Source organism: Benincasa hispida, chromosome 9 (genome assembly GCF_027475165.1).
Source record: "Benincasa hispida cultivar pf3 chromosome 9, pf3_genome.v1.1, whole genome shotgun sequence".
Lineage (NCBI taxonomy): Eukaryota > Viridiplantae > Streptophyta > Magnoliopsida > Cucurbitales > Cucurbitaceae > Benincasa > Benincasa hispida.
Genome location: NC_143486.1, coordinates 81,200,329 through 81,223,068, shown reverse-complemented (window position 1 = coordinate 81,223,068; position 22,740 = coordinate 81,200,329). Strand labels below are relative to the sequence as shown.

The following is a 22,740-nucleotide window of genomic DNA, read 5'->3' as shown; positions in this document are numbered from 1 at the left end:
GTGAGAGGTTATTGGTAGTTTCATGGTAACCGTGAGATAAAAGGAAAAATATTTTCCTAAATTTAGGAGGTTTTTCCATTCTTGGAAAAAAAACTCACGGAAAGGCTATCAAGTAAACGATAGCTGAAGAGAGACTAAGCGATCATGGAATGACACTACACGATAGTTTATTTAGCTGGCCATTAGCTAAACGATCGCGAAGCTTTTGCTAAACGATCGCAGAGTATTTGTTAAACGATTGGACATTGTCTATACGATAGACCTTTGTCATCTTCCACTTGCTCAATCGTTGACACGATTGTTCTTCCTCCGGTCTCTTCCTCTAACCAAGTCCATACAGAGCCCACACTTCTCAATTCTCACGTTGAGAATACCAAGGTATCCATTGTGGTGGTGTCATACTCAACTCGACTAATGTCGAGGTTTTGGAGGCCATTCGTTGAGTTCGCAGTGTTCGTGTGGTGGTTGCTGATTGATTGTGTTGTATTGTGGTCGTGGTGTTTGAGTGTTCATGTGTTGCAGTCTTGGAGATTGAACGAGTGTTCATGATCGAGGGAGTTTAAAGATGAGTCTTCAAAGGTATGATAATCTTTCCCTTGATCTTGTTGAAAGCATGCTGTAATTTCATATGTTGCATGATCAGTTAGTTTCCGTTTGTGTATTGTAATTGTTGTTGTTCAATTTTGAATGGAATTTGGAACGATCATTCCACTGCTCATGGAAATCCTCATGTCTGATTTCCTTCAATTAGTATCAAAGCCTAGTTGTTCTGATATTCCAAATTTCACTTCTGTTTTGAACCTCTTTTATAGTCATGGTGGGTTTTCTGCATTGCATTTAATTGTTAAATGAGTTTGTGGATGGTGTTAATGAATGTTTACGGGTTAATTTCCTCTGTTTAAAGCTTTCTTTTGATTACAAAGTGTTAATTTGTAAGGTCCCCTGTGTTTTTGGGCATAAATAACAAGCAATAAAGTCTGTAAATCAAAGTGTTTGAGTTTGTCGAGTCATTCATGATGAAGTTTCGAAGCATGGAGATGCGGTTCTTAACGAAGAAGAAGACCAAGAGTTGGTCGTGTTATGTAGCCTTAGGTAAACGATCATTGGGATTTGGCTAAACGATCATGTAGATTTTTCTATTCAATCATGTAGTATTTACTAAACGATCGTTTAGCTAATGTTAGACGATGAGCATTAGCTACTGCTAAATGATGGGATAAAGTGTTTGCTCTATCGCGTAGCGTTGGTTGCCTGATCGCATAGACACTGGAGGTAAACGATCGAGTGGGAGCATTTGATGCTCATCATTTAATAAAAGATGCGCGCACTAAAAAATCGTGTAGTTAGCATGCTCATCACATAGTCACTGACTACACGATCATGCGGTATACGATATAAAAGTGCTCGCTCAGCGATCATTTAGACGATAGTGCTTCACCACATCGTTTTCGTTTAGACGATCATATAAGGCTTGTATTGCGTACCTCATGCTTCATCGCATAGTAAAAGGTACACGATCGTTTAGCTCTGAAAGCATAGGTAAATGATTGAGTAAAGTGTTTACTCTTTCGTGTAGACGATCGCGAGGTGTTTTGTACACGATCAGTGGAGACGCGGACTTCGACCGGACGGTTGAAGACCCGGTTCGCCCGTTTGAACTGGAGACTCTTTGCATTTGTAATAGTTAGCTTTTGTTTTTAAGGATTTGAGGCAAATTATCCCGGTCCATCAACATTTGTTTAATATACATGAGACTTAGGCTGTTTATAAGAGTTATGAATGTCTTGTATGTGTTTGCTTTGCATTGTGAATGGTTTTGGTTGTTTCTATTATAAGCGTTATAATATAAACTAGAACTAAAATCGATAGGAAAGAGTTGCATGCGGACTTAGGGTGAACTCATGTTTTAAAAGGGTTTTAAAATTGAATTGAGATAGATCTAAGTTCAAGATTCTAATGGGATCAGAAACCTAGTTATCTTTTTAAATCGGTTTAACAGGATTAAATTGATTGGCATAAAAGATTAAAATTGTATTAAATCTACCTATAAGGGACCTTTTGTCTAAGGTGGGTTCTGTCTAGGCTGGGGTACTTAAGCTAACGGAAACGAAACACCCCTACCTGGAAAAGTGAATTAGATAGATTTTCTGTAAGCATGCAATAGTTAGTCAAAGACTCCGTTAAAGAGTTTAATGAATGATGATCAAAAGTTTCTTCAACTATCAAAGGTAAATGTTACTCTTGGGCAAACCTAAAATGTCAGTTAAAATTCTTAGCCGTGTTTTTTATAAGTAAACTAAACCCTAGGTTATAAAATACTCAATGGGAGGAAGATATGTATCTGATATGTCGATGATTGCACTCACGTTTTGATGGAACACGAGACATACGCAGTGGAAAAATGACCTAATTACACTCTAATTACTTTTAATTAAAAGGAAATTAGCATGCAATTGAAGGAAAAAACAGTAAATTAAAAAATTATCTTTGAAGCTCCCGCAACACTTTTATTCGCTGAATCTTGACCCGAACTCTTTCGGACCACCACTAGAGCTGATCTACTATCATCTGGACTCAAAACTAGGTTGTGGGACTCGATGGATGAAGAACCCGAGAGAGAGAAAGAGATGGAAAATAGAAGATAGATTTTTGGGTTGGGTTTTGGGTTATGAATTTTCCTCAAAATAATGTTTTTTTTCAGCCCAAATTTGAAAAAAAAATTGGAAAAATGGCAAAAAATTTTAATCCAAGTTCAAAGTCCATATTTATAGAAAAGAGCCATGCAAAAATTGCATGAAATCAATCCATAAAAACCCAACACCTAGAATCCATTATCTAAGTGGACTTAATATCTCCACTATAAGCCAACACCTAGCTCACTATTTTGTTAGTGGAATTATTCAACAAAAGTTTGGATTTTCCTACTAAATTTAGTCAAAGGGCAAAATAGTCATTTTTCAAAGTCAAACTTTAATCAAAAAGTCAACATTTTGACTTTTTATGATTTTTTTCGTGTTGACTAATTTTGACCTCCCGAGCATGAATCCGCATTCATTTTCTCAAAATTCAAATCACATTTGAATATAAAGTCGGTCAAAGTTTGACTTTTCAAAGTCAAAAGTCAACTCTTTGACTTTTTACATCTTTGACCATTTCCATTATTTTCGAGCTTTCGAATATGAACGTATTCATATTCTTGATATTTAAATCACATTTAAATATTAAAGTTGTATCTTTAAACTGAAAAACTGACCACTATATCACATGTACTTGTCGGTTTCTCTCTTTTCACCTAATTCGAACCATTCGAATTATTCTATCATACTGTTCTAAGTTTATTCCATATGAGCTAGTAGGGGAACCTAATGGACTTATAGATCATGGGCTCCAACGATCTGAGATTAGCTGGCTAAACTCTTTAGACGGAGCTAATCAACATTCATTAACTAACAGGTCATTCTACTATAGTCCCGTAGTTGCACTCCCCTCACTATAGATATATTTGTGTCCATTTGATATAACCATGATTAGTAAGCTAATCCTTCACAGGTTGTTCTTAATCTCGGCTGGGTCATAAAACCCATTTTACCCCCAAGACTACATTTATTTCTTAAGTTCCACTGATCCTTTAATGAACAATTGGTTTAAGGTCTAACCTATAAACCGAACCCCTCTCAGGCAAAGGAGAGGGTAGGGCCCCTTGTTCAAGACCTGGATTCAGTACTAAAATGAACAACCTATCTACTATCCCTATAATGGGTAAGAGTGAATTCTATCTTGCACCCTATGTTCCCAACTATCCACCTGATCTTACCCCTGAAATGGGAGGCTTATTGGGCCAACGATAATAAGCTGCCCTCACATATACAGATCTAAGGATAATTCCGAGTGAACAGGAGTTCATAGTTAGCTTAGGATTAAGATTAAGTTACCTAGGTCATCAATTAACAAAATAGTCAGTTTTATACATAAAATGACATTTAGAACGTAAAAAGTGACTATTTCATGGTTCAGTCTTATGTAAACTCTTTACATAGGATGCTCTCACTTTCATGTCTCCACATGAACGATTTAGGATCATATCGTTTGTACTAACTACAAAATGGGTCGTATCCATAGTGTCCCCAGAATAAGGCGCCCAACCTTATTCATATACTATAGACCACTTTGGCTATATACTTGAACTTGATCCACATTTATGTCACTACATAAAGTTCAAACTACATTAAATGGCCTCAGGACCTTAGTTTATTGGATTCAAGATTACAATTTCAATAACAATTTTATCAAAAAACAAGACAGAATATGTTTATTAATTTACAAACTACGAGTTTTAGGACATAAAATCCAACACGTTTCTTCCTGAATGTTCACGCAGTGAGATTCATGATTTCTTGACCAAATCAATGATGGCTAGTTGTTATAAGGGCAATACTTGTTTTGGTATTAATGGCTGGTTTAGAATGTCTCAATTCAGAGGAGGGATGAATTGACCAACCTTCGGTGGCTTTTGTTCTAAACCTTTGAAGCGTCATTGCGAAACTAGATGTCACACGGGGTTCATGTTAGTTTTGCTAAAGCTTATTGGATGTTGTATGTTTTTCAATGGGTATTTGCTTAAAATCTAACGTAGGTCAATGTGTTTTTGTTTTCAACAATATGTTTGATTTTCTGTTAGTTATCTCTAATTTGGCCAATTACGTACAGTGAAAAGAGTCTTGTAAAACGTATTTCATGGTAAATGACATAGAATTTGTCATGGTTGAGGAATGTCCTCAAGTCCTGACCCTTGATGCACTGCGAAGTGTTCGTAATGTATATGAGTTGTGGATAAAGGCTAATTCATTGGCTTAACTTCACATTTTTGCTAGCATACCAGATGTTTTGACCAAAAGGGTTGAGAACATGGTCATTGCACGTGAGATCATAGACTCGTTGCAAGATTTGTTTGAACGCCAGTTCTTACTTTTTGAGCACAAAGGTAAGCTGTTAAACTCTAGGAAGAGGAAGCAATAGTGTCAGTTCCCAAGTTAAACTCTACGAAGAGGAAGCAAGTGTTGCTGACTCTGTTAAAGTTCGTAGAAGAGAAGTATTCTCTGACATTGAAACTTGGAGATTATTTAGGTTCTAATACTGATCCCACTACTCTCCAAAAGAGGAGGATGTCTAAAGATAGTAAATATGATTTATTGGTCTTGGAGACTGTTTGGTAGAGAATGATGATTCTGCCTGGATCCTTGATTCAGGTGCTACTAATCACGTTAGTTCCTCTTATCAAGGATTTAGTTCCTGGTAAACGTTGCCACAGGGAGAGATGACTCTTCGAGGTACTGGTGAGGTTGTTTTAGTTGTTGCTGTAGGCAGGCTGAAGTTATTTTTGGACAAGAAACATTATCTGTTACTGGATAATGTTTTCGTAGTTCCTCATATAATTTCGGTTTCTTGTCTCATTGAACAAGGTTATATCGTCTTCTTTTATTAGAATAAAGTGTTTATTTTCAAGAATGGAATGGAGATTGGTTTTGGTTCAATAGAAAGTAACTTATATGTACTAAGGTCGTTAGTCACAAAAGCCTTATTTAATACTGAAATGTTCAGTACGACAACAATAGCTAAAAGACCAAAGGTTTCTCCTAAAAAAAATGCCCATCTTTGGCATCTAAGGTTAGGTCATATCAACCTCAATAGGATTGAGTAGTTGGTGAAAAGTGGACTTCTAAAGAGTTTAGAAGAAAACTCTTTGTCGGTGTGTGAATGATGCCTCGAAGGCAAGATGGCCAAATTACCTTTTACGTGAAAAAATTACAGAGCCAAGGAAGCCTTGAAGCTTGTACAATCTGACCTCTGTGGTTCGATGAGTGTTAGAGCTCGAGGTGGGTATGGATATTTCATCTCTTTCATACATGATTATTCAAGGTATGGGTATCTCTACCTAATGCAACATAAGTCTGAAACCCTTGACAAGTTCAAGGAGTATAAGGCTGAAGTTGAAAACTTGTTAGGTAAGAAGATAAAAACACTATGATCTGATCGTGGTAGAGAGTATGTGGACCTTTAATTCCAGAACTATATGATAAAACATGAAATTACGTCCCAACTCTTGGCCCCAGGTACACCTCAGTAGAATGGTATATCAGAAAGGAGAAACAGAACCTTGTTGGACATGGTTCGGTCTATGATGAGTTATGCTCATCTTCTAGACTCGTTTTGGGGTTTTGCAGTGGAAGCTGCATGTTACATTCTGAACAACGTTCCCTCGAAAAGTGTTTATGAAATACCTTTTGAGTTGTGGAGAGGTCGTAAAGGTAGTTTACGACACTTCAGGATTTGGGGGTGTCCCGCTCACGTGCTTGTGACTAACCCGAAGAAGTTGAAACCGCGTTCGAAAGTTTTCCTTTTTGTAGGCTACCCTAAGGAAACGAAGGGTGGATACTTCTATGATCTAAGTGAGAACAAAGTGTTTGTTTCTGCAAATGTTATCTTCTTAGAAGAAGACCACATCAGGGATCATAAACCACGAAGTAAGCTTGTTTTACGTGAGATTTCTAGTGAGAGTGAGACTATTGAGGATTCAACAAGAGTTGTTGAACAGACTGATGGAACAATAAGAGTTGTTGAGGTTGGTACATCTAGTCAACCAACTTAAGAGTTGAGACTGCCTCCACGTAGTGGGAGGGTTATGAACCCACCGGAACGCTACATGGGTTTGACTGAAGCCCAGTGGTGGGGCATAAGATATACAATGATGCAAGAATAGAATGCGAGATGCATTGCCATAAACTTGTAAAGACATAAAAATGCCATAAACTTGTTGACGTACAATGTATTCTAATCTTATGCCATACAACGCGTGGATGAATGATGACTTTATTTTCTTTATGCGATACTACTTCTAGATATGCATTATAAATGAGAATCTTGTAGTATACTATGTGTTGTCACAAGTTTCTTTACATTGGAACCAAGTATAGTTCCACCGCAAGTTTCTCGGTGTGATCCGAGGTCGAACACAAGGATTGTTTGAGGTTATTGCGTTACATTTGTGATATATGCGACCAGGGGTTTTTCAATTTATAAAAATTTTATGTGTACAGGTATTTAAAAATGTGATAAAGTAAAGGTAAGCGATAAAAATGCGATAATAAAGTAAATTGCGGTAAAAGTTAAGTGTGATAAAATAAACCTAAGCTATGATGATACAAGATATAGGTTTTATGATACAAGATACCGAGGTGGAGGCTGACTGTGAAGATTATACAAAGATCATGTTATGTGGTGGCAAGTCTTATGTGTGAAACAGAAAGAGAAAAGATAATTAGCACAAACATCGCAAGTTCCTTAATTGCGTTAAAGGCATAAGTACGGTTCCGCTTTTCCCTTGGCGTACACCTCTCGGTGATCGGCCACGTTCCCACATCTCTGTGGTGAAACAAGGACAAACATAATGAATGCAAGATTGCTTCCTTCTCTGGAAGTACTTCTTGCTTTAGTTAACGTATTCTTCGAACCTTCTCTCGACAGATCAGAATGGCATCTTCACTTCTACTCTCACAGGTGAAAATGCCGTCTAGCATGGTTTAACTAAACATCTTTATCTCTTTAGCACAGATTAAGTTACTTGTTTAATTCATATTAATCACAAGGGATTAAGAAAACATCATGGAGAAAATGATTTATGGAGGGACGAAAATAGACAGAGAAGTGGAAATGGAAATGATCAAGACATTCAATAATACTATTAAGCATCTGATACATGGTTGTGAATGAAGAGATTAAGAAGATGAAATACAATTAATGAATGAGAGTTAGAAACAAATACAAATAAGCGCCAACGCCTTGACACAGATCTGGAATGGAGAATCGCTTGCCGGCGTTGATGGAGTGAATGGAAGGATGAGCTTCCTTCTCAGGCTTGCTCAATCGGTAGAAGGGGTCTAAGTACAGAGCTTCTCGGCGAGGACTTGGCGGAATTGCACTGAGACTCACCTCTCGGCCTTATCTCTTCTCTTCCCAGATTTCCTCTGATCAGCACTCAGATCAGCTCTCTCTCAATAGCCTCGTATCAATTATCCCCCGTATCAAGTATATCTTCAGTGAATTCTATGAGGGTATTTATATGCTGAAGGCTTTGACTCTTTGACTTATGGTCCCCACTTTAATGTTATGAAAAGTCCGAAAATGGTGGAATAAATATTCCTTCTGTTATGCAATCAGTCCGTCGAATATGCACAATGGTTAGTTGCAAACGTCTCACAATCCTCCGTGTTTGCGTTGCTCATTTGCATCTTTTGATCGTATGTCCACATGCAATGTTATTTTTATTACCACATGCGGTTGAAGTTCAGCTCTGGATCGACTGTCGCATTGTGCCGTCATTGCGTTGATCGTCTCTTTGTATTGATTTGATGGGCGCAATGCGACGAAGATTCGTTGTTCAGTTTCTCTCTGAGCCTTGATCGCAAGCGGTGACTTGGTTTTCCTGCAAAACAGACTTGAAATATCCTTTTCTACCATCTTAATGGTCTTAGTAGGTGTATTTGTGATAATTTATAATTATTGTATTTCTTAGCTAATTTTCATACAATTGACGCATATTTTCTCTCTTTTGGCCGCAATATCTGAAAAAGGCAGTATAAATAACTTGTATTTCTACAAGTTATCACACCCCCAAATTTAGATATATGCTTGTCCTCAAGCATATCTTCTACTAAGGCAATAATGCTAAATTCCTCTCCTATATTTTTGTGTCAATTGGCTGCTCCGAATGTTACACTCAGGCACATTTCTTAACAACGCAATTTCCTTCGATCCTTGCTAATTCTAAACAAAGCCCTATTTTATTCTTCTATATAACAAAATTTTGCTCAAAGATACTTTTCTAATTTTTGAAAATAGAATTTTTATCTCTTCTTTGTCAAAATAACTTGATATGTCTATATGCAGTGGTCAAACTTTGCATTATTTATTAAAGACTGTTGGTCATGGTTACACTCTTCGTTTTGGCTTGTTCCCACGGGTGTCATGCGAACATCCAACTATGGTTGTGTGCCAATTCAACTGTAACTCATGATATTCAGAGGAGTTGTCTCTTGCATTTATTTTTCTTTTCTTCCTTTTTCTTTCTTTTTCATACTGCATTGTCCTTGGAAACCCACCTTCGTTTTGGCTTGCTCCCATGAGTGTCATGCAAACATCCAACTACGAGTAGGTTTCTTTCACAACTAACTCTTATCACGTTGGGATTATTTTTGAGGTTTTCCCTTGCACTGACATTGGAGTTTTGTATGAAAATTTATTGATTTTTTTTTTTGGAAATGATAACATTTTCTTAATGACCGCATATTCTTGATCTCATCTGCTCAGACCTTCCCCACCCCCAAATTTAGAGATGCACAAGGTCCTCATTGCGTTGTTTGGATAGACTAGACAAATACTTAGAAAAAAAATTTCGAAAAGAAGGTTTGAGCAGAACTTTGAAAGATAAAAGATAAAGTACTGCTAAGCTACGAATTAACTAAGTGTTAGTTAGAATTTACAAAGTATGAGAAATGTTTCTAAGTATAAACATATTATACGTCATGGCAATGCAATGAAGAATGCAAAAATAAAAAATCAAGAACATCGCAAATATTGACAAAGGATGATAAAGAAAAAGGCATAGACAAATAGAGAGAATAACTTAATTGTATTGAATATTTACAAAGTATACAAATAATTAAAAATGAATGCAATACAAAAATTTCTACCTGTACAAAGAATCAAAGAATATCGTTAACTTAGAAAAATAATAAATTGAAATTATCTTTTGAATCTGATTCAGACAGGTGAACGATTAAAAATTACCATCGCGCTTCCCTTAACGCAAATACATTTTTTCCGAGGATGGGCAACAATGCATGCATCCCCGCAACACACCCCTTAATTAAACACATTTCTGGAGGATCAGACGCATGGTATTGCTACCAGCACAACACTACCTCAACATAGTGCATTTTGCTAAGGACGGGCAAAGGACACACGTGCGCGCAACACACCCCTCAACGCAATGCAGTTGAGTGTAATGGATGCAAGGTGTCTCTTGTTAACACACAATGCACCCATCATCGCATTACATACCAGTTTTAAATTTTCTTTTTAATTCATCAACAACGCAAGTCGAAAAGACTTTGCGGTGTTTAATGTTTCATCCAATCATTCACAAAAATTAAAGAACAATGCTACTAATATGTACAAATTAAAGGAACTAAACATGACATGAAAAATTAAATTGAAGAGAATTACAGAAAGCATTAAAGGCTAATTCTAAAAAGCAGTAAATACGTAATTTAGAAAGCAGTAAAAGAAAAACTGTAAAGAAAGCAAGTAAACATAGATAGGGATGTTGATTGAAAGAAGTTCTCAGAATTACCGCAATCTCTTCCCTTGTAAGCGGTTTAATCCTGCTTGCCCAAGTCAATGGTATCCATGCGTCGCTCGAAGTCGCCTCCGTAATAAGGCTTAATCAGTTGACCATTGCTTTAAACGCGTTGTTCTAGTATAAAGTTGTTAGTTCCACTGCGCCGTGAGGAAAGATAGTCTTGATTCGGAATGGCCCAGACCAACGAGACTTCAACTTTCCTAGGAATAATCGCAAACGAGCGTTAAATGATAATACCTTTTGACCTTCAGCGAATGTCCGATCATTTATGCGGTCATCCTGCCACTTCTTGGTTTTCTCCTTATAGATCTTGGCATTTTCATAGATGTCTCTTCACTATTCGACCAGGTGATTCAGTTGCAGCTTTCGAACTTTTCCCGCTTGTGCTAAATCAAACTTCAGCTTCTTGCATGCCCACATCACTTTATGTTCCAATTCGAGCGGCAGATGACAACCGTTTCCAAAGACCAGGGCGTATGGAGACATGCCAATTGGTGTTTTATAGGCAGTCCTGTATGCCCATAGTGCTTCATCAAGCTTGGGTGACTAATCCTTCCTAGAAGTATTGACTACCTTCTCCAAGATAGTTTTGATCCCTTGGTTCGAAATCTCTGCCTACCCATTAATCTGTGGGTGATAAGCAGTCGCAATTCTATGGCTGACGTTAAATTTAGTCAACAGGTTGGTGATTATGCGGTTGATGAAGTGAGAGCCTTCATCGCTGATTAAGGCCCGTGGCGTCCCATATCAAGCAAAAATATTCTTCTTAAGAAACTTCGCCACTGTGGCCGCATCATTCTTAGCGCATGCGATGGCCTCAACCCATTTTGATACATAATCAACCGCTACCAGGATATAATGATGACCTTCTGATGATGGAAATGGGCCCATGAAGTCAATTCCCCAAACATCAAATAATTCAACCTCTAAGATTGATGTCAAAGGCATTTCATTCCTTTTAGACATATTCCCCATTCTCTGGCATCTGTCGCATTGCACAACATGGGCATGGGCATCCTTAAACAACTTGGCCAGAAATAGCCACACTATAGGACCTTTGCGGTAGTTCGCTACCCCCTAAAATGTCCTCCGTAAGGGGACTCATGACACATCTCTAAAATGTGCTTGACTTCGTGCTCAGGAATGCATCGACGTAGAATGTGATTAGGTCCAAGTCGATATAGGAATGGGTCGTCCCAGAAATAAAATTTGACGTCGTGTCTTAGCTTCTTCTTCTGCTGGTAAGTATAGTCATCTGGTATTTGACCACAAATAATGAAGTTCAGAATGTCTGCATACCAGGGAACATTAATATCTGCTGACATCAGCAGCTCCTCGGGGAATCTTTCCTCAATATCTTTTTCTTTCCCTTGAACCTTGCAGTTCTCCAATCTTGACAAATGATCAGTGACTTGGTTCTCGGTGCCCTTCTGGTCTTTGATTTCTAGGTCAAACTCTTGCAGGAGTAACACCCACCGTATAAGCCTTAGTTTTGCATCCTTCTTTGTTATCAGATATTTGATCGCAGAGTGATCCGTATACACCACAATGTTTGTTCCGATTAAGTACTGTCGAAATTTCTCCAGTGCAAATACCACTGCGAGCATTTCCTTCTCTGTGGTTGTATAGTTCTCCTGCGCATCATTCAATGTTTTGCTTGCATAATATATAGGATGCAATACCTTGTCCTTGTGCTGACTTAATACTGCGCCCACAGTATATCTGCTCGCATCACACATCAACGCAAATGGTTGCGTCCAATCCGACGCAATCAAAATGGGTGCAGTGATGAGCACATCTTTCAATGTGTTGAATGCTTTGGTGCACACATCATCAAAATTATATTCTTGGTCAGCTTCAAGGAGTGCACTTAGGGGCCTTGCGATCTGGGAGAAGTTGCAAATAAATCTTCTATAAAACCCAGCGTGTCCCAGAAAGCTCCCAAGTGTTTTCACGTTCACTGGTGTGGGTAGCTTGGAAATTGCGTCAATTTTCGCCTGATTAACTTCCAATCCTGCTTTCGAGATTTTATGACCCAGAACAATTCCTTCTTCCACCATAAAGTGGCATTTTTCCCAGTTCAGAATAAGATTTGTTGACACGCATCTCTTCAAGACCTTTTCCATGTTAGATAAACAGGAATCATAATTATTGCCGAAAACTGAAAAAATCGTCCATGAATACTTCGACTGACTCCTCCAAGTAATCTGAGAATATCGCCATCATGCATCATTGGAAAGTGCCTGGTGCATTGCAGAGTCCAAATGGCATGCGTCGGAATGCTATTTGGTTGTACCCTGAATAACCGTCAAGAAAACAGAAGAATTCATTCCCAGCAAGTCTGTCTAACATCTGATCAAGGAACGAGAGTGGGAAGTGGTCCTTTTTAGTGACCAAATTTAACTTGCGATAATGCATGCAGATTCTCCACCTCGTAGTCGTTCTTGTGGGAATTAATTCATTCTTGTCATTAGTGACGACTGCCATCCCCCCTTTTTTTAGAACACACTGCACTGGGCTCACCCAGCTTCTATCAGATATCAGGTAGATGACACCTACATCTAGCCATTTCACTATTTCCTTCATCACTACTTCCCTCATAGCAGGGTTCAAGCATCGTTGCCTTTTTTATCGATCCTATCTTTCCTTCTTTCAAATGAATCTTGTGCATGCAGTACGAGGGACTGATTCCTCGAATGTCTACCAAGGTCCATCCTAAAGCCTTTGCGTTATTTCTCAGGATTTGTATAAGTGCATCTTCTTTCTCCTTACTCAACGAGGCGGAAATGATAACCGGTAACGTGTTGTTACCTCCTAAGTAAGCATACTTGAGGTGCACAGGCAACGGCTTTAACTCTAGCACAGGTGGTTCTTCCAAAGATGGCTTAGTGCGTTGTGAAGTTCGTTCAGATAACTTGAGTGGTTCAAAGTTTGATTCAAAGTAAATTGCGGTGCAATCCTCCTCCAACATTGCGCTGATTTCAAAATATTCTTCCTCCAGCCCCTCTAGGGGCTCGTGCCAAGGTTCTTCCCGCAGTTCTCAATATATTGGTAGTTCTCCACATTACTTAGGTACTTCAACGCTTTGAAAATGTTGAACTTCACTTCCTGATCGTCAACTCTGATGGTAAGTACTCCTTTTATCACATCGATCAACGCTCGCCCTGTTGCGAGAAATGGGCGACCTAAGATGATAGGTAATTCTCTGTCAGCTTCATAATCCAATATGATAAAGTTCGCTGGGAAGATAAACTTGTCCACTTACAAGAGTACATCCTCTATCTTACCCTCAGGATGCATTATCGATCTATCGGCCAACTGTAGTGTGATCGTGGTTGGTCTTGCGTTGCCAATATCCAGCTTCTTAAAGATCGACAAGGGCATTAGATTTATGCTCACCCCTAAATCGCACAGCACGTTTTCGACCATCTTCCCTCCTATTGTGCAGGGCAATGTAAAACTCCCAAGATCCTTCATTTTAGTGGGGATATTGTTTTGAAACAGCACGTTGCATTCATACGTTAACACAACGGTTTCATTTTCCTCGATCTTTCTTTTATTAGCTAGAATATCCTTGAGAAATTTTACATAGCTCGGCATCTATTTCAAAGCTTCTATTAGAGGAATATTCATGTGTAGCTACCAGAGAACGTCTAGGAACCTCTGAAATTGTTTACTATCGTCTTTCTTCTTCAGCCTGGATGGGAAAGGTGGAGGATCCCGCCGTACTTCTTGTTTACTAGGTTGTTTGTTGAGGTCCTGTTCTTGCTGCGTTTCATTATCTGGAGGTTGCGTTAATTTAGAATTCAAGTCTTGAGGAGCTTCATCTTTTGTAGGTGAACTTACTTCTGAACTGGTAATTTTTCCACTACTGATTGATTGGTCATCATCAACAATTAGATCTACTGGTCTTGTTGTTTGATCTGGTACTGGCAGCATAGGGGCTGTTGTTTTACCACTCCTCAATGTCACTACGTGACATTGCTCTTTACCTCGTGACCCCGATGCTTCTGAACTACTAGGCAACGTACCAGGCGCTTTATTTTTCAATTCAATTGCAAGCTGTTCAATCTGCTCTTCTAAACCTCTAAGGGAGTCAACTTGCGATAGTCTAATTGCCTTGCTCTTTTTGATATAATGCTTCAATGAAGTCTCCAGAGACGAGGTACTGAAAGAGCTGTCATATAAGAACCGTTGGTCATAGGGTGGTATACTCTGAGAGTTACCTAGGCTACAATCCAGATTAATGAAGACCAGAGGGTTGCCTCGATCCTCTTGACAACTATTCTGATGGAAACTATGGCTCCCCTAGTTGTGATTCTTGTCCCAACTTAAAGTTGGGTGATCCCACCAACTAGGGTTGTAGATGTTGCCAAATGACTTATTATGGACAGAGTATACGACTTATTGATTCCACGGGCAGACTTCTGCTAGATGTCCCTCCCCAAATTGAATGCTATTCATTGCGGCCACGTGCATCAATGCATTAACTTGCACTGATCCTTGAGAGAGATTTCTCTATTGATTAGCCATCGTCTGAAGGAGAGAAGTCATCGTGGTCATCTGATCGACCAGTGTGCTCATTGTATATGTTGACACATCAACACTTTCTACTCTTTCTTGCTCTAGACCACTTTCCTCAAACCCCGTATCAATTCACTCATCAGAATGTCGCGAGATGCGATCTAATATGCTCTTGGCTTCCGTATATGATCTGTTCATTAATCCTCCTGTTGCAGAGGCATCAACAACTGCTTGCATTGATTGATCTAAGTCATTGTAAAACATCTCCATCAGAATGCTATCGGGAATTCCGATATGCGGACAACTCTTCACTAATTGTTTGAAACGCACCCTGGCGGTGCTCAAAGTTTCATAACCCTGTTGCTCAAAATTCAACACATCCCTCCGTCTCCTTGCGTTGACGGCTGGAGGGAAGAATCTATTCATGAACCTGTCAACCAACTGTTCCCACACGTTAATCTCATCTGGCTCTAACGACTGAGCCCACCTCTTTGCTTCGTCCCACAATGTGTACGGGAAAAGATATAACCTAAGTCTTTCTTGAGTCACACCAGGCATGGAGAATGCGCTGCATATGTCTACAAAATTTGTTAAATGCGCATGTGGGTCTTCTCCTTGTAATCCTCTGAATTGACCCACATTCTGAATCATCTGCAGCATAATCGATCTTATGTCAAAGCTTACATTCTCCTCAACCGTTGGCCTTGAGATTCCTAGTGAGAAGTTATAGAAATCCAGCGCCGCATAGTCTCTCATTGGAATGTTGCAGTCAGCGGTAAGAAATATGGAATCTTGCGCTGGCCAATTTTCCTTTTGATTCCCTACTGGTGCCTCGTTATTATTAGCAATGCTTCTTCACTAATTAATTCGGCCCTGATGTGCTTCCGCGTGAATAATACACCTGATATCTAGGTTTGCTTAGAATATCTAGATCACTCCAGAGCTCATAAGCCGTCAGTCTACTCTCCACGTTGGACAACCAGTACAAAGAGATCTGTCCTGCAAAATACCACAAACATACTCAAAGAATAACTGTTAACCAGTCCTAGCAACGGCGCCATAAACTTGGTGTGGCATAAGATGTATAATGATGCAAGAATAGAATGCGAGATGCATTGCTATAAACTTGTAAAGACATAAAAATGCCATAAACTTATTGACGTACAATGTATTCTAATCTTATGCCATACAACACATGGATGAATGATGACTTTATTTTCTTTATGTGATACTACTTTTAGATTTGCGTTATAAATGAGAATCTTGTAGTATATTATGCGTTGGAACCAAGTATATTTCCACCGCAAGTTTCTCGGTGTAATCCGAGGTCGAACACAGGGACTGTTTGAGGTTATTGCTTTGTGATATATGCGACTAAGGGTTTTCAATTTATAAAAAGGTTATGTGTACAAGTATTAAAAATGCGATAAAGTATATCTTCCTTCTGTTATGCAATCAGTCCATCGAATATGCACAACGGTTAGTTGCACACGTGTCACAATCCTCCGCGTTTGCGTTGCTCATTTGCATATTTCGATCGTGTATCCGCATGCAGTGTTGTTTTTATTACCGCATGCGGTTGAAGTTCAACTCTGGATCGACTGTCGCATTGCGCTGTTATTGCATTGATCGTCTTTTCAATATTGATTTGATGGGTGCAATGTGACGGAGATGCGTTGTTTAGTTTCTCTCTGAGCCTTGATCGCAAGCGGTGACTTGGTTTTCTGCAACACAGACTTGAAATATCCTTTTCTACTATCTTAATGGTCTTAGTGGGTGTATTTGCGATAATTTATCATTATTGTATTTCTTAGTTAATTTTCATACAATCGACGCATATTTTCTCTCTTTTGGCCGCAATATCTAAATAAGGCAGTATAAATAACTTGTATTTCTATAAGTTATCACCAAGAACGTCATTTCTAATGATGGGGTCGACGATCCATTGTCTTTTAAGCAAGCAATGGAGGATGTTGACAAAGATGAGTGGATTAAAGCCATGAACCAAAAGATGGAGTCTATGTACTTCAATCAAGTCTGAGAGTTTGTGGATCTACCTGATGGGGTAAAACCTATAAGATGTAAGTGGATCTATGACGAAAGTGAGGTGTAGATGGAAAGATGCAAACCTTTAAGGCTCAACTCGTGGCAAAGGGTTATACCCAGATTGAGGGAGTGGACTATGAGGAAACTTTCTCACATGTTGTCATGCTCAAGTCTATCAGGATACTTCTATCCATAGCCACATTTTATGATTATGAGATATGGCAAATGGACGTCAAGACTGCCTTTCTTAATGGTAATCTTAAGGAGACCATTTACATGGCTCAACCAGAAGGGTTCGTAGTTCCAGATCAAGAGCAAAGATTTGCAAGCTTAATAGGTCCATTTATGGGCTAAAACAAGCATCTAGATCGTGGAACATTAGATTTGACAGTATGGTTAAATCATTTGGCTTTGATCAGAACGTTGATGAGCCTTGTGTTTAAAAGAAAATCATCAATAGCTCAATAGCTTTCCTGGTACTGTATGTGGATGATATCCTACTCATTGGGAATGATGTAGGATTTCTGACTGACATTAAGAAATGGCTAGTTGCCCAATTCCAAATGAAAGATTTGGGTGAGGCACAGTATGTTCAAGGGATCCAGATCATTCGGGATTGTAAGAACAAGAGGTTAACCTTGTCTTAGGCATCATACATCGATCAAATGTTGATCAGGTACAGAATGTAGGATTCCAAGAGGGGTTTGTTACCCTTCAGGCATGGAATCGTATTGTCTAAGGATCAATGTCCTAAAACACCTCAAGAGGTTGAGGAAATGAGATGGAATCCCTATGCTTCAGTTGTTGGAAGCTTAACGTATGCAATATTGTGTACCAAACCTGACATTTGCTATGCAATAGAGATTGTCAGTTGATATCAGTCCAATCCAGGATTTGATCACTGGACGGCGGTCAAGACAATTCTCAAGTATCTTCAGAGAATGAGGGACTACATGCTCGTGTATGGAGATAAGCCTCTGATCCTTACAAGATACACAAACTTTTAACTTTCAAACCGATTGAGATTCTCATAAATCGACTTCGGGGTCAGTGTTCACTCTGAATAGAGAGGTTGTAGTGTGGTAAAGTATCAAGAAAGGATGCATCGCTGACTCCACTATGGAAGCCAAATACGTAGCCACTTGTGAAGCAGCTAAGGAAGCTTTTTGGCTAAGGAAATTCCTTACAGATTTGGAAGTTGTTCCAAATATGGATTTGTCGATCACTCTCTATTGTGATAATAGCGGGGCTGTGGCAAATTCAAAGAAACCTCGAAGTCATCGTCGAGGCAAGCACATAGAATGAAAATACCACTTGATCAAGGAGATTGTGCATCACGGTGATGTGATAGTCACGAAGATCGCATCGGAGCACAACATTGCTGATCCATGAGAGTCTGGGTTTCATGGAGAGTCTGGGTTTCCGAGACATGCGACATCTTGTCTAGGGAAAGTGGAAGATGATACTCGGGTATATACTAATTTATTTTATATTGTACTTGTCTTTATCTTGTATTGTACATTAGTCTCCTGAAGCATTAGGACAAGTGAGAGATCGTTGGGATTGGTGTCCTAATTCTCCCGGAGTCTGTAGTTTGTAATCTATACACATTGTTATGAATAAAATAAGAGTTATTTTATTTAGCATTTACTCATATCCAATAAACAAAGCTCCATGGTTATTATATGTAAACTTAAGCATGTATATGAGATATACAAGTAGATCATGCCTTAAGTGATAACCTAAATAGGTCTGTAGTATACGAATTAAGGAGGGATACCTAATCCTGGTGACACTATGAATACCACCCGTTTTGTAGAGGTTTGCAAGTGTTGTGAACTACTACAGATGATGGATCCTGACCATTCATGGGAGACATGCGAGCGGAGGTGTCCTATATAGAGTTTGTATAAGATCGGACCACGAGATGACTAGTTTCTGTATATAACGTCGTTAATACTTGAGACTTACATCTCACCTAAACGACCATAGGTGACATGACCTTAATCCTGAGTGTTCTGGGAACTCCTACCTTTGAGGGCGGTCCTTTGATTAGTATGGGTGAGAGTGGCCAGATTACCAACTCAACATGCCTACTTTTTGGGGATTTGTCTAATTTGGGAGCTGGGAACTCGGTTACACAAGATGGAATTCACTCCTTCCTCGAAGCAGGGGTAAGTAGATAAATTGCTCCCTTAAGGGCTGATTCCGGGTCTTGAACATAGTGGCCACAGCTTCTCTTTAGAAGAAAGGACTCAGTCATAGTAGGACTATGACTTATGTTCATTAGAGGGATCGGTGGTACAATCACGGAGCTTTTGCTAAATGATCGTAGAGTATTTGTTAAATAATTAGGCATCGTCTATACGATAGACCTTTGTCATGTCCCACTTGCTCAATCGTTGACATGATTGTTCTTCTCGACTGACGTCGAGGTTTTGGAGGCCATTCGTTGAGTTTGCAGTGTTCGTGTGGTGGTTGTTGATTGATCATGCTATGTTGCACTCACTGTGTTTGAGCATTCATATGTTGCAGTCTTGGAGATTGAATGAGCATTCATGATCAAGGGAGTTTGAAGATGAGTCTTTAAAGGTATGATAATCTTTCCCTTGATCTTGTTGAAAGCATGCTGCAATTTCGTATGTTGCATGACCAGTTAGTTTCTGTTTGTGTACTATAATTGTTGTTATTCAATTTCAAATGGAATTTGGAACGATCATTTCGTTGCTTATGGAAATCTTCATGTCTAATTTGCTTCATGATGGCCCCAGCATTCCCCTACGACCTAGCTATATCATCCTCCCTTGCCTTGAATGCTTTTTAGAAATGAAAGTTGTCCCCACAAACCAACACGGGTCTTTTCAGCATGCTTTGTCCTCACTCACATGCATCCTTGGAAAGTTCTCAAGAGGTCACCCAACATAAGATTGCTCGAAGCCAAGCACACTTAACTTTGGAGTTCCTACGATTGAGCCACCAAAAAGGAAAGTGCACCTTTAATAACTTTCAATTCTTTTAAGCCTTTTTTAACCATACTTTTCATGTCCTCAGGATCCCTCTATTCGGATGTGATACCGATTCATTCATGTACCCTTCCTGAACTTGGATCGTTACATGCCCACCAGTTTCCGCTTGGTTCATCCCCAGACCACATCTTGCTGGGAGAGGTTCCACTCTGATACTATCCTTCAGTAAGGCACCATCTGCCCTCACTTGGAAATCCTTTCTCAGTCCCTTACTTGCCTCCTCTGCCATCTTTTGAAGGTTAAGATCCTTCAATTGTTCACGTACGATTTCATCCATTAGGGTGGGTCATACTTGGAATGAGGCCAACAATCCACCTGTCTGTTCCACTGCTAAATTCGCTCCAAAATTCTTGAATTATTGGATCAACATCCCCTTATTGAACAAACAGTAGCTTTAGACCCATTCGACTTCCTGCTTCAGGCATCAGCCACTACATTGGCCTTACCAGGGTGATACTCAATCAAACAACCATAGTCTTTGATTAGCTCGATCTATCTCCTTTGCCTCAAATTTAGTTCTTTCTGCTCAAATATGTACATTAAGCTCCTATGATCCGTGAAAATACGACAACGCTCCCCGAACAGATAATGTCTCTAAAGCTTTAGGGCCAACACAATTGCCACTAACTCCAAGTCATGAGTGGGATAGTTACCCTCATGCTTCCTTAGCTGCCGAGAAGTATAGGCTACCACCTTTCCCTTCTGTGTCAACATACAACCTAGTCCCTGTCAGGACACATCACAGTAAATCACAAACTCCTCGCCGGGAGTGGGCAACGTAAGTATGGGCATTGTAACTAGCCTTTGCTTCAACTTCTGGAAGCTCTATTCAAAATCTGAAGTCCAATCGAACTTTACGTCCTTCTTGGTCAGACTTGTTAGTGGGAGGACTATCTTCGAGAAACCTTCCACGAAGCGCCTATAGTAACCTGCCATGCCTAAGAAGCTACGTACCTTAAACACATTGGTTGGTCTTTCCCAATTTTCTACGGCTTTCGTCTTCTGGGGGTCTACACTAACCCCAACCGTAGAAATTACATGTCCCAAAAATGCTACTTGATCTAGCCAAAAGTCACATTTGCTAAAATTAGCGTACAACTGCTTCTCTCACAGTGTTTGCAATACTGTTCTCAGATGGTTAGCATGCTCCTCCTTGTTACCTAAGTATACCAAGATATCATCAATGAAAACTATGATGAACTTATCGAGATAAGGGTGAAAAATCTTGTTCATCAAATCCATAAACATAGCCGGAGCATTCGTTAAGCCAAAAGGCATCCCCAGGAACCTAATATGGCCATACCGGGTCCTGAATGCAGTCTTAAGGACATCCGTCTCCTTCACCTTCAACTGGTGGTACTCTAATCTTAAATCCACCTTCGAAAATACGACAACTCCCTTCAATTGATCAAAGAGGTCATCAATACGTGGTAGCAGATACTTGTTCATGGTTGTTACCTTATTTAACTACCTATAATCAATATACAGTCTGAAGAACCCATCCTTCTTCTTTACAAACAGAACTGACGCTTCCCAGGGTGACACGCTGGATCTAACATAACCCTTATCCACTAATTCATATAACTGCACCTTCAGTTCCTTCAATTCCGCCAGTGCCATTCTATACGGAGCTTGCGATATAGAGGTCGTGCCTGGAATTAAGTCAATGGAGAATTCTACTTCCCTATCAGGTGGCAAGCTCGATAGCTCTTCAGGAAAAACATCCATGAACTTCCGAACTACTGGTACATCTTTCGATTCACCTTTTCATCTGGGGAGGCCACCACATAAGCCAGATAGGCTTCACATCCTTTTCCATTAACTTCCTGGCCTTTACTGCTGAGATAAGGCTACCTGAAGTTATCCCCTTACATCCCACAAGAACTACTTCCTGCTTCCCGGGTCTTCTGAAGGTCACTTCCCTTTTATAGCAATTAACAATAACATGGTACTAACCCAGGAAGTCCATTCCCAGAATTGTGTCAAAGTCTTGCAAGTCTAAGAGAATTAGGTCGACACAGAAATCCTGAACTTCGATCAACACCTCACAACTTTTGTACAAATCACTTACTACTACAACATCTCCCATAAGAGTAGAGATAAACAAGTCCTCTGACATACCCTCAGGCAACCTATCTAAATGTGACACAAACATGCGAGATACAAAGGAATGTGTGGCACTAGGATCAATTAAAACATAAGCAAGATGATTACATAAGGTCACATTACCAGTCACTACATCTGGGGCCTCTGCAGCTTCTTGGTGCGTAACTGTATACACACGCCCTTGCTGTTGGGGTCGTTCTACCACACCCTTCAACTTTGCACCACTTGTTCCCTCTCCCTTGTTTCCAGCACCCCTTGACTGTTCACTATCTGGGAGGTCATCTGTTGTACTGACTGGACCCCTCTGGTTAATTGGGGGCATTCTCTCTTAAAATGACCTATTTGCCCGCACTGAAAACAAACTCCACTTCCACTGTAGCATACCCCAAAATGTTTCTTGCCACAGCTCTAGAACAAGGGTTTCCGGTTTGTACTGGCGACTGACTCGCCTAAATGTGCTCCACTAGGTCAACTAGCCGCGTTAGCCGAGGATTGAGGTCTTCTCCTCTTAGACCTCTGCCAATCCACGCTTCTGGACCTACCCATACTTGACTGGCCTGAAGCTGGGGGTTGAAAGCCCCTGTCCCTAGGCCCAACAGACAATGTTTGGTCCTTCTATGC

General features: G+C 39.7%; 1 protein-coding gene across 1 annotated transcript; it reads right to left on the bottom strand.

Moving 5' to 3' along the window:
- Positions 1-21,480: 21,480 nt before the first annotated feature.
- On the bottom strand, positions 21,481-22,441 carry LOC150034101 (uncharacterized). Its single transcript, XM_090317224.1, has 2 exons — positions 21,970-22,441; positions 21,481-21,776 (listed from the first exon to the last, which is right to left on the bottom strand). Exons 1-2 carry the CDS (start codon positions 22,439-22,441, stop codon positions 21,481-21,483), a joined length of 768 nt encoding a protein of 255 aa, XP_090173350.1.
- Between the last annotated feature and the right edge of the window lie 299 nt (positions 22,442-22,740).

Bases quoted from the DNA above. Each gene is read 5' to 3' on its own strand.
- LOC150034101 (XM_090317224.1), bottom strand. From the start codon at position 22,441: ATGCCCCCAATTAACCAGAGGGGTCCAGTCAGTACAACAGATGACCTC. The intron at 21,777-21,969 runs GTTAGTACCATG...CCAGATGAAAAG, and splicing joins TCTGGGAATGGACTTCCTGG to GTGAATCGAAAGATGTACCA.